Source organism: Oryzias melastigma, linkage group LG13, assembly GCF_002922805.2.
Source record: "Oryzias melastigma strain HK-1 linkage group LG13, ASM292280v2, whole genome shotgun sequence".
Lineage (NCBI taxonomy): Eukaryota > Metazoa > Chordata > Actinopteri > Beloniformes > Adrianichthyidae > Oryzias > Oryzias melastigma.
This window is the reverse complement of record NC_050524.1, coordinates 7,815,923-7,828,282: the sequence shown is the minus strand read 5'-3', so window position 1 is coordinate 7,828,282 and position 12,360 is coordinate 7,815,923. Positions and strand designations below refer to the sequence as shown.

Genomic DNA, 12,360 nt, shown 5'->3' with positions numbered 1-12,360 from the left:
CCACTGAGAATTTACTTAGGCAAAGGTGTTCTTTTGTGACTTTTATTAACTGTCAAAACTAAAAAGACTTTTTCAAAAACATGCACATTTTAAGAATCCCGAAATAAATGATTTAAGAATCTTCATTTTTAATCTATTTTTCTTTGTGATATATTCTGATCAAGATCAAAAAAGGAAGAAAATAAAAAGGACAGCTGAGGGAAATTAAACCAAACTAAAAAAAAAAAAAAAAATTTAGATTCTGGTTAATTTAAATATTCTTCCTATGCTTTTTAATATAGAAATAAGACATGTTTAAGAAGATTAAGTCAAATAGCTCTTAAAAATGTGAAATTGTTTGAAAAAAAAACAATTTAATAAAGTTTAAATTAATCTTTGCTTCCAAAACTACATTAATTTTAAAAACTCATAAGATGACTTTCCTTTATTGTTATTGGATGAGCAATGCGGACGCAGAAAAACAACCAGTTCCTCATCTGTCCAAGTGTTTGCAGATGTAGAAAAGCATTACTGTGATGACTAAATATTTTTGGGTGAACTATTTGGTTTGTCTTTCAGAATATTTTATTTATTTGTGCTAGGTTAGTGTAGCAGACGCAGAAGTGAATGTGTTATATATTTTTAAAGTCCCACTCTGATCATCTTTTGATCTACGGTGGCATTTTTAGCCAAATAAAAAAGTGGCGTTTTTGTCTGTTCCTTATAAACAACAATAAAAAAAAATAATAAACTCTCATAAATGCAATTGCAGGCAGCATTTTGTTTATATACTGTATGTCCTGTTATCAAAAAGATGCCACGATTTTTATCAGAATAGATCTTCAAGCTTCTTTTTTTCCATTCCACTTATTCCACTTACAATTATAGTATAATTTATATTTAAAGTCTACTTGTTTGGTAGATTTCTGGCATCAAACACGTTATAAGCATGTTTAATCAACCGTAGGTGGAGCTCTTGCGGGGCAGAAAACTATGAAACAATTCATGAAGAAGTTTTAAAATATGGAAGCAACTCCAGGTGTATTCAGACCACATTAAGTTTGCTTTAAGTAAATCAGAGTTCGCTTTCTCCAGTAATCCAGAACAAATTTACAGTCTGAATACGTGGAAGTGGACCCTGGTCCGAGACCAGGAACCGCTCTCTGACCAATCTTTTGAGATGGTTTCAGTTTCCAATTGGACTGAGCTCTGGCTCACTCAGAGTTTCCCCAGTTTGAGGAGATTCTACGCTCGGATTGAAACATCTGGACCCAAATGGCCAACGTAGTCAGGAATTATGGGATGTAAACAGAGTTGCTATTTCATTTTTCTTTAATTTATGTATTTTTTTTGTTCTCTTTTCCCCTCTTTGTCCTCAGCAGTCTTACATTGCTGGGTTTTGTTATTTTAGTTTGGGGTTTGGTAGTCTTAGTTAGCAGGCTTTGTTTATTTGTTTTCTTCAGGTAGTTTTGGTTAGGCAGTCATTAGCCAGGAGCTGCTGAGTCAGACGGTTGGCATGGCTGGATCAGCAGTCTCCCGGACTTATTTTATGTTTGGCCGAGGTTCAAACTCCTTTTGTTTTTCCTTTTTTTGTTTTAACCAGCACACTTATTGTTTTTCCCTTTTGCTTTTCTGGACACGGTTTCTTTGTCCCCCTTAATTAATAAACTGTGTTCCTTTTTCTCACTGGTGTCCAGTTTCGGCTATGGTCCGATTTTTTGTTTTCCCCTTAGACCTGAGCCAGGTCTGCCCAGTGGGGGCGTAACACCTTCGTCTTGTTAGTAACAGCCCTACAGGATGCCTCAGCCGCACCAAAAAGTTAACTGAGGTTGATACTGATCTTTAAAATTGTTCAGAGAAATATAAAGTTTGAAAAAAGTGAACTATTCCGACAAGGATTGCAAAGCATAGGACTTCCAATATTCTGTCGTTGCTTGGCCCCGCCCTCTTACTTCATAGCCAATGACTAGAGGAAGAGACCTTTAGTCATTCAATTCAATAATTCAAGAGTACTTCATTAATCACACAGGGGGAAATTCTTGTTTTTCAGTACAACCCAGAAGGTTCGCTGCAGTTGCAGCCAACTGAATAGCGCCCCTTGTGGTTTTGTTTAGAAGCTTTGGTTCAAAACAGAAATGTCTGGGTAACTACAGCTTGAATGCAGGCCAAACGCAAAGTTTAGGACTCGATTCAGACCAATTTAAAGAGATTCGGTCTGGACTAACAGACTTTTCCAGTCTGAATACACCCTTTGACGTCATAAAGAACTACAATAGTTCAGGTCGAAGAGGGTTTTGCAAATGAACACCATTGACCCAACAGGACGACAATAAACTTTATTAGGGTGGAACATGAAGCTCACTGAAGGGAGGGGTTGACTTTTTTACAAGAATGGAAAACATCTGTAGTTTCATCAGCCCAGCCTGAGACTGACAGACCAGTTCATGGTTGGAAAGTGCAACAGTGAGACATGCTGCACACGGTACAGCAGAACAGAGGGATCATTTCCCACTGTGCTGTCAGGACACGACACGTTCTCCTTCAGATCGCAATCGCCGCATACCAGAGAGAGGCGGCGACGTTCTTCAATTTGACTACATGTTGGAGATTAAAGGGGGAAATTAGGTCAACAAGCACTTCAAGTTCAAGTCAGATCAAAAGGTACGAGTCGGGATGACAACAAGCCATCGTGTCTCTCCGTCTCATCACGGGAAATCATCGATGTCATAAAACTCTATGTGAGACACAGAGCACCGCCGCTCGCTTAATTACAGCTGAGCGGCGAGAGCTCCTTCGTTTTTCACCCGCACTAAAACGAGCGGAGAACAATTGTTCTTTGTAGGAGGCCAATCAGCAAACAAGGCTGAAACATGTGGGACCGTTCCGCATTAGAATCTATCAGAGGCATTTCAGAGAACGGCGTAGAAACCTGTAGTTCACAAAGCTGTTCGTTAGCCACGCGCCGACGATCAAAGGGAGCATTCAGTTACATCATAAAACACAGAGGAATAGCCCCTCTGATGCCCTGGTTGTTCTCTCTGGGGCTTTAACCCTCTCCATTTATTAACGTCTGATCCAACAGTCAAAGATTTTCACAGTAATTAAGACAAAGTTATTGAGACTTTCTGCTTTGACGTGCAGAACAATGGAGAAACTCCAACAGTAAGTGAGACGTCTCGCCTTGCACCGACTGCAAAGCAGCCCTTATGTATCATTATGGAACAACACACAACATTTATTAAGTGATCCTGATGACAGCCTCTCTGAACGGCGGCAGCTCCAAACAAAGGAAGCTCACATCTATGGGCCAGCAGGGTCTGCAAACAGCAGCTCCTCTCCTCTACCTTTGCTGCAGCAGTCACTTTCCCTTTCATTAGACATGACAAATTACGCAGTGCCGTGGGCAGATAAGCCTGGGCTAGTACAAATCAAAGAGTGGGAGCAAACTCTTAAAAATGGCCGAATTCTCCCTGTGGAGCTGCCCTCAAAAGATCGGCGCTGCAGATGTCGCATTGCTATAATAAGTGTCAACGAAACTTAAAAAAAAAAATTGGAGTGGGACTGTGGAGGCCTGAGTGACCTGAAAACGATACGACCAAAGGCCTAAAACGAAGTCTGAGTGGGCTGGAAGAGGACCGTCCTCCCTGAGACAAAATAGCTCAAGACAAGGTCAAAGCTGTGCGTGCACAAGCATGCGATCGAACTGTGGGGTCACCGTGCTTCTGCACATGAAAATGTCAAGCAAACAGACAGCAGGTCCCCCCCCCGGGAGCACCTTGCAAAGAAAAACAAGACACTGGAGCGCTCGGGAGGACACTCCTGTCAAAGCTCTGACTGCCTCAACAAGGCGCTCCGCACAAAGCACTACAATACCTCCATTCATTACCGGTGTGCGCTCGCTGGCGGCTTTTCCCCAGCAGCTGTCTGTCATTGCTCTTTTCAGTGTTACTCTTCCCGTTCCGTGTCAACTCTCTGTGAAGAGGTGCTGATGGTGCGCCGCTGGAGCGTGCACGCGGCAGCGCGTCCGCAATGTCATTTCCCGGCGCTCTACATCATTCTCGCCAACGTTTCTGAGTAACGCACAAGGTCACCGAGCGCAGAGACCACACCTGCCACAAATGCTAATGAACCCCATCGTGCCACCAACTCCCAGCGGACTGGGGGGGGTGGTTATCACTTTTACACTACAAGCAACAATCTGACCGCCAGATAGCCCGATGTTGCTGCTGGATGATGCGTAAATGTTAATAAGTCTAAAACACGAGCGCTTTTGGGGGAATAGAACAAATAAATGCAGATCAAAATGAATCAAACTGCCACAATTCACTTTCTCCACAAGTTAAACCTCTATTTTTGGGGTTTGCTTCAATTTAGGATTTAAAAATTAAAAAAAAAATCCTTGTTTTTAATTTTATTTGCTATTAAGTAAGTAACAATTTCAACTAAAGCTGAACCGACTGCTTTATTCCATAAAATATCAATTAATAAAAATGAAGATGATCTCAACATATATTTCTATATTGATTTTTAAGTGTTTTTTTTACTGTTACATATATGCAGAACTCACAGAAACTTAATGTACTTGAGTAATTTATTAAGAATAAGACGCGCAACAATCCTCATTTAAAATATATTTTTTGGTTGTTTCTGAAGAAAGTTTTCCATTATTAACAACTTATTTTCTCCATGTTTGAATTAACAACTATGAAATAATAATGCATGTTTTTACTAAAAGGTATAATTGTAACAAATAGGTCTAAATCCATCTGTGCTGATTATTTCACACATATTTAATAAAAAAAATGTTCAGGAAAATAAAAATTAAATTGCTAAATTAAATAAGACTCAATAAACATGGAGAAAAATAGTAGATAAATCATGAAAAGGAGGTTCTCTCACGCTCAGGTAGGTCTATATTGCAAATAAAAAACCCAACCAGGGCGTCGAAATCACTTGGCATTTATGAAGTGGACCCTGTCGCTCCTCTGGTGGAGTTTGACAAACTGCTGTTTATCTGGGAGACTGACTGAACAGAAAGACTGGTTGGAAATGAGAGTGGAATGAGGGTGTTTAGGCTTGGACTGATGATGATGATGCTGCTCTGCGACATTTCTGACAGGTTTTCTAAATGACATGTGGCTCTGGAATAGATGAGGATGGAGGAAATAGAGGTTGGAGATTTCTTTGTAATTTTAGCAGACAATTGAGAAAAAGGACGCCGTCGTATCTTCATGACGTTCTTTGTACTCCCTGATTTAATCTAGATTTGCAATCGGTCTGTCTCATTATGTCTGTCTCTATCACATCTTAAAGCATTTTCAACAATTCTTTGAACAAATTGAATTTAAACAGCTTTTGAAAAAAAAAAAGTCTTTAAGTGTTAATGAGTGGTCACAAAACTCTATGGCATAAAGGAACTTAACACTGGGGGGCAAAGAACATTTTAGAACATCTGTCATACCTAACGTATGTTTTTCCTGTAAGGATCCAGGGTTTATTATGATCTTTTTAAGGTTATTAACCGCAATCATTTTGGAAATTTGAAGAGAAACAAAAAATTATGAAAGCAGAAAGCTCATGTTAGCTCAAATGTACAATTACAGATAATTTAAAAATAGAAAAGTGCAAAAGTTAAATTGTGTTTGCAAAGAATTTTTTTTTCTTTTGAAAATATGATTCCATCATTCCAAACAATACTTTTGTCCTCGGAATTTTGCAGTTTGAAGCACCCTCAATAATTTAATTCACCAAAAAACACAGGTTTTCCAAAACATTTTTATATAGTTATGGTAATTACTATATATATTGCATACGTACGTGCTACATTTTAAAAAGGTTAGACATTTTTTCCTCGGATTAAGGGATTTTTTTTTAATCACTTATATAACAAATAAATATACAGTAAAGTCTTGCTATGTCTCACCTGTTAATGAGAATTTCCACATAATATATTCTAAATTTCAGTTATTTCAATTTCAATTATTTCAGTTATATTATATTCATATAACAGGTCCTCAAAAAATAGTCTTCGCACTTCAATCTTGAGCCAGATTTCTATTTTCCCCACATATTTGGTGCGTGGTGGTCTGGTGGTTGTTGTATGTGTTTTGCATGTTTCTGTGTGTAGATCTTTGATTTTCCCTTTAGTTTTAAATGTTTTATTATGTAAAGTACTTTGTGTATAAAAATAGATTTATAAATACAGTTTGCTTTTATATTTATTGAGATAAAAAGCGCATAAATACTTTTATTTCATCAGTAAACTTACTTTTCTCCTTGCAGCTTGTTTGTCTTTACAATGAGATCTTGAGTTTGTTCTTTTGCAGCCTGAGAAGATAAAGTTACTGCGTTTATAACATCGTACAATTAAAAATCTGCAGTGTGTAACAGTTATGACAAATCACAACACGTGTAATGCAAACCTTTAATCGGCTCGTCATCTCCTCACAACACGTGCTCATGGCCTGAACGTCTTCATGAACGCTTTCAAGCTCCTGTAGAAAACAGAATTAAACAGCTAAGACGCGTTTGCAGATGTAATCCGATGAAATTAGGCATTTTATGTCAAATATCTGCATTTGTGGTTGACATGCCTATTTTTAAACCAAACTTTACATCAGTTTGAGGAATAATCATTCAAATAACCCAAGAGTAGTGGCAAATTTATGTTTAGTAACTCTAACAGGTTAAATCAGAGCATCCTGTCAGCTCAACGATATTTTTGGTCACATGATTTCTGCAACCAATCGGCTCACACGCACTTTTAACATCACACTTTTGTCAAAAACACAAAAATCAGCCAATTCAGAATCGTACAACTGTCTATAAAAGCAGTCATTTTTGTGCCTGGGGTTAGAGCCAACCTTTCTTAACATCTGTTTTCTGGTTTCTTGCTTAATTTTTAACAATTTTTCTACAGAAGATACATTGTGTTTTTGGTTTAAAATTATACATTTTCTATTACTTAAAAGTACAAGTCAGAGATACAATTTTTTTTTTATCTTTATTCTATAAAGTCAAAACATCAAACTGAACATTGAATTCTAACTGTTACTCTGTATTTAGAGCATGTTTTACTGCTTTTACTTTCACCCACACTTGGATGCTTTTTAGATTCATTCAACTTCACCTTAATGCATAAAAGAAAAAACATTTGGCAACTCCACTCCTCAAAAACAAGGAATTAAATACCTGGAAGATGCAAATGATTTTTGCGTTACCTCTTTTACTTCCTTAAATATTCGTGCAAAATCCTCATTGATCGTCAGACTTCGCCTCTCTATGTCTCCACGAAGATTTCTTCTGGTTCGTAAGCTGTTTTCTGTGAAGAAGACTGACAAAGCCTTCAGAGCTTCCAGCATCTCCTGAAATACAAGAGATAAACAATCTTGGAAAAAAGGAGATAATGTAAATAAAATATTCCGTAAAAACCCTTCACATATTTTATGCTGTGTTTTGGTGGTTATTAAACTTAATCTTAGAGCCCCGTTTAATTAATAGTATGAATAATAACAATGTTAACTGGGAATATGTTGAAAGGAAACATTTCCACCAGCGGCTAGTTAGCTAGCATGCTAGAAACCAACCCGTTTAGAACGCACCTTGTCATTGTCAAGTCTCGTCTCCAGTATTTTGTTAAGCTTCCTTGATAGAGGGTTGTTAGGCTGAGAAGACACGCTTATATTTGATGACACGGTGGAACTATCTGTTTGAATTTCTGCTTGAGTATTAGCCATTTTCATACACTTCCACGTCAACCCTGGTAGGTATTTTGGTCCGTTCGAAAACTACGTCCGGCCAGAAGCACTGACACAACGTTCCGAGGCGTAGAAAGATATTCACTTACCGCAGATCAAAAATTGATTACCTGGATGTGAGCAAATAAATAATATATTCTTACACTTTTGTTATAAGAAAATAAAACTTTAGTTACAGTTACTGAGGTAAATTTGCCCATTTAACTTATTTTTCTATTTATTTTAAAAACTATTTTCTTTTTCTTTTAGTATAGGAACCGATACTCTACCTTTTAAACATTTTTGCTGTTGCATTTTCTGATACATTCGTTTTGTTGACAATATTTCATATTAATAGCTTTTTATATCGATTTTTATATTTACATTTAGTTATTCACAGCAGAAGCTTAGGTCCAAAAAGTCTTACACAGGAAAGAAGTGTATTTTTCTGCTGCTATTTCCACCACACCTACTAGCCTACTACTACTATTACTACTACTACTATTACTAGTACTACTACTACTATTGCTACCACTACTATTACTATTACTACTAGTCTTACTATTACTATTACTATTATTACTACTACTACTAAAACTACTTGGTTAATATACACTATTTTTTGTGAAATGTAGCTGTTCAGCTACAATTAAACTCTCAGCAAAAAGTACACTATAAGCTTATTTAATTCTTAGACTGTTTCATGTACTATCTGAATATTTCTTCAGACTAAATTTGAATAATTTATGTTCAAAATATGTAAATAGTGGGCCTATATAGAAAGTGAATTTCAAGTACTCTGTCTCACTTTTAGCATAGACTTAGTGTACTTGTAGCACACTTAAATAAACAATTGTTCAAATTGAAAGTATTCTCTTAAATGTAAATCTAAGCAACAAGGGAAAAAAAACTATGAAAAAAAAAAGAAAATTGAAGAACCGATTGCTTCCAAATATTTAACCTCCTGCACTGATTTAAAATTGCAACTGCAAAAAAACAAAAAAATGTAATAACAGTAAAATACATTTTGGTTTACAAAAAAGGAAATAAAGAAAACACTTGCACTGTAATTACATTGTATCAATCACCTCCCTCCCACCCCCTCCTGGGATGCTTACACCTCCAGATCCACTGCATTACACGACAGCCCTGATTACAACAAATGCAAATGCATTAAAATTTTTTGCATTGTCAGGGAATACAAGATTGCACTCAGAGCTCTCTACCACCCTACTGAGACTGCATAAGTTGATACTGGGAAAGGAATGAATTTCAATGATTAGGTTTTGCACAAATACTTATTAAAATATTCAGCCTTTTTAAAATGTATAAAGGTTTTCAGAATTATATCAAGAAAAATGAATGTGCAACAATTATTTGTTGTGGAGGTATATTGCAAATATTTAACTTCCAACCTTAATAACGTGAATATTAACTTAAAAGTAGTTGCAGCTCATCCTATAGTTTCCAAGAGCAGATGAGGTTAGTGCTAAATAGTTCTTGAAAAAATTAGAACAACAATCATGTAAAAGATTTCAATGAAGATCCCACTTTTAATACATGAAATAAACATTGTTTTAATTGAGTGCAACACGCTTCTATGGTTTGTTGTAAATATATATTTTCCTTTTTTAATGGACAAATCCAGTTCTGAAACAACAATAGGACAACTTTAACGTCTCATAAAATACAATACTGTATTTTTATTCCAATCCAAATGGATTAACATTGACAATAAATGATCTATTAATTTATTTAAAAAAGGAAGATAAAATAAAAAAATAAAAATGAATCTAAACAATACAAATATCTAATTACATAGAATAAATACACAAAATAAAAAATGCATAAATAAAAGTGCAAAAAATGCATTTGGTTAATTTTGTTAACAGATGAATAATCTAAGACTTTAATAGCTTCACTTTTTTTATTTTTAAAGGGATTTACAAAAGAAAGTCATTCCTAAAAAATAAATAAATAAATGGGGCTTAGTTCCAAAAAAACAACATTTATGAATAAAAACTGTCCCAAAATTATGAAATTGTTAAACTAAAGATTTAATATGTTTGTCTTTGTATATAAACCCAAACTGAATATCATTACACATAAATAAAGGAGTGTTGTGTTTCCATTCCATGGGATCTTTTATTTTGTAGGAATGCTCTCTTTTCTGACAGTCCGTAAACGCGTCCGCGTGGTGGCGGTGAGTGGCCCCGCCCCTGGGTGGAGCTCGGCGTGATTGATGGCCGCCTCCCAGCGGCGTCTCTTGGACGCCTCCTCCCCGCCTCCCTCCCGCGTCTCTGAGCTGGAATGTGAGCCCGGGGTCCGGACAGTGAGCAGCGGCAGCCGCGGCAGCAGCACGAGCGGAGAGCGGAGCACGCTGCGGTCCAGCTCGCCGATGAGAAGCAGCCCATTCCAGCGCAGGTCCCGCAGTCACTGTCCGGATCGTCGGTCTCTTTCCACCGGTCCTCTTGTGCAGAAAAGTTTGCTTTAGACCCCGCTGGAGTCCGCAGATGGGAACAACCTGTGTGCCAAACTCACCTTCTGCTGGAACTCTTCCAACAATGTAAGATTTTTGTTTTGTTTTTTATTTTTGTCCCTGCGTTTTTTGTAGATCATCTGCAATTCATCAATTTAAGCTAATCTTTAGTTAGTTGGTTGTTAATTAACTAACTAGTCATTAATTTTACAATCTACTAAAGTTTTATTTGGAGTTAATAATATAAACGTTTGTAATGTTGCTGCATTTGGCAAAGTGTTTTACAGTGTCTTAAAATAAACAGTTATATGTTGTTATCTTTGTTTACATTCCTGCTTTGGATTGAATGATTGGTACATGGTTGAGGCAAAGCAGGAAAATGTGGGCTTTTTTAAAATAAATAATACAATTTACATTTATTATTTTTGAAATAAAGTATCTTTAAGTGTTGTATTTATGAAATCTCAGCAAATTTCTGCCAAAATCTTATTAATTAATGTCGTTTATTATTCTGCTCCCTTTCCAGTGTTCTATTATTTGAAAATATGGCTGGTGGCGTATTAAAGTAGATGAAAATTCCTTGTTTTTCCCCTTATGTAACAGATTTTTCATGAGCTTTTCAGAACAGACGACTTTCTGTGACTGTGGCTCTTTTTTTTCTGACAGGGACCCGGAGTCCCTGAGGCGGTGAAGACTGCGAGTGTTAAATGTTCACCTCAAGCCCTCCAGCAACTGTTCATTAAACTGCTGTCCACCCAGTGACCGTGTGAGCCGCTTGCACTTGCTTCCAATGGCGTCCAGTCTGACGTGCACAGGTGTCATCTGGGCCCTGCTGTCCCTGCTGAGCGCCGCCGCCTCCTGCGTCGGCTTCTTTATGCCCTACTGGCTGCTGGGAACGCAGATGGACAAGACGGTGTCCTTTGGCACGTTCCGGCGCTGCTCCTACCCGGTGAGGGACGAGGAGAAGCAGATCACGGTGATGCTGGAGCAGTGCGGGCGCTACGCCTCCTTCAACGGCATCCCGAGCCTGCAGTGGAGGATCTGCACGGTGGTGACGGGCGTCGGGTGTGGCCTCCTCCTGCTGGTGGCGCTCACCGCCCTCATGGGCTGCTGCATCTCTGACCTCATCTCGCGTACGATTGGCCGAGTGGCCGGCGGCATCCAGTTTGTTGGAGGTGAGCACATAAGGAGGGGCTTGTACCTGAGCCCACATTCTGGCACTTTGCTAATGAATTTGTTGTAATACGCTTTTAATTACAGGCCACAAACTGTAATCTCTGTGATATAGATAATTGCACAGAGTATACGGGTTTTAATGACTGCAATTAACTCTGTAGTCAAATTAGTTTTCTTCCTAATTAGAACTACAGTAAAGCATACCGATGAGGGAACCAAAGAGGCATAAATGTGAAGCATTTTCGGACAAACGGTCCTGCTGGCTGCCCAGAGAAGCTGTGGTTTCCTCGGATCCGCTGCATAGGAAATGAAAAAGTCTCAGAGAATTATTACACTTTTCTGACCAAAAGTTTTGAAGCAATTCTCACATCTGTCTAGTTCTGCTGCATTTCTATGGTGGCCCTGAAGTGCCAATCGCACAAACAGATCATAACAACAATTAAAGCAAATAATGAAAATAAACAACATTACATTTTAGATGTCACACACCAAAAAATAACTGTAATAAAAATAAAAAAAGTTATTTCCAGAAATCTTGTTAAAAACGAAAAATCAAGTCGGTGATATATCGCGATATTTCGTTTGGCGATACTTATCGATTTAAGAAGGCTGACAATACGATATTTTAATTATTTGTGAATTTCCTTCAGCGACTTTTGCTTTCTACTTAAACCTTAATTTGTAACAACAAATTGGCAACAACATAAAGAAAGCACATTTGAAGCCCCATTTAAAGAGATCAACAGCCAAAAGTTCATTTATTGTTTGGCTACCCCTTAAAGAAAAAGTGAAAAATTGTTCTGGTACAGTGTTGGGATATATCGCGATATGTATTGTATCAGCTCTTGCTAAATGCTACAGTCACAAATACAAGTGCCGAGGCTTGATGGGGATACATTGGCAGAATCTTCAAGATTTCATGCCGCCTGATTTTTTTGAAAGTCCTTGACGTAGTCTTGAATGTAGACAGGAGACCAAAAGGGTCCGCTT

General features: G+C 37.6%; 2 protein-coding genes across 2 annotated transcripts in view; one reads left to right on the top strand and one right to left on the bottom strand.

Annotated features, from left to right (window-relative positions):
• cog6 (component of oligomeric golgi complex 6) overlaps positions 1 to 8,941 on the bottom strand; it is a 39,107-nt gene extending 30,166 nt beyond the window's left edge. The window contains exons 1-4 of the mRNA XM_024277869.2: positions 7,581 to 8,941; positions 7,200 to 7,343; positions 6,402 to 6,473; positions 6,248 to 6,306 (exon numbers count right to left, since the gene is read on the bottom strand). Coding sequence (XP_024133637.1) covers positions 6,248 to 6,306; positions 6,402 to 6,473; positions 7,200 to 7,343; positions 7,581 to 7,721 — 416 coding nt within the window. The 5' untranslated portion in view covers positions 7,722 to 8,941. The remainder of the gene's footprint in view (positions 1 to 6,247; positions 6,307 to 6,401; positions 6,474 to 7,199; positions 7,344 to 7,580) is intronic.
• A 748-nt stretch (positions 8,942 to 9,689) lies between these two features.
• LOC112149916 (LHFPL tetraspan subfamily member 6 protein) overlaps positions 9,690 to 12,360 on the top strand; it is a 73,221-nt gene continuing 70,550 nt past the window's right edge. Inside the window, exons 1-2 of the mRNA XM_024277911.2 lie at positions 9,690 to 10,281; positions 10,861 to 11,369. Of these exons, the coding sequence (XP_024133679.1) occupies positions 10,985 to 11,369 (385 nt within the window). The 5' untranslated portion in view covers positions 9,690 to 10,281; positions 10,861 to 10,984. The remainder of the gene's footprint in view (positions 10,282 to 10,860; positions 11,370 to 12,360) is intronic.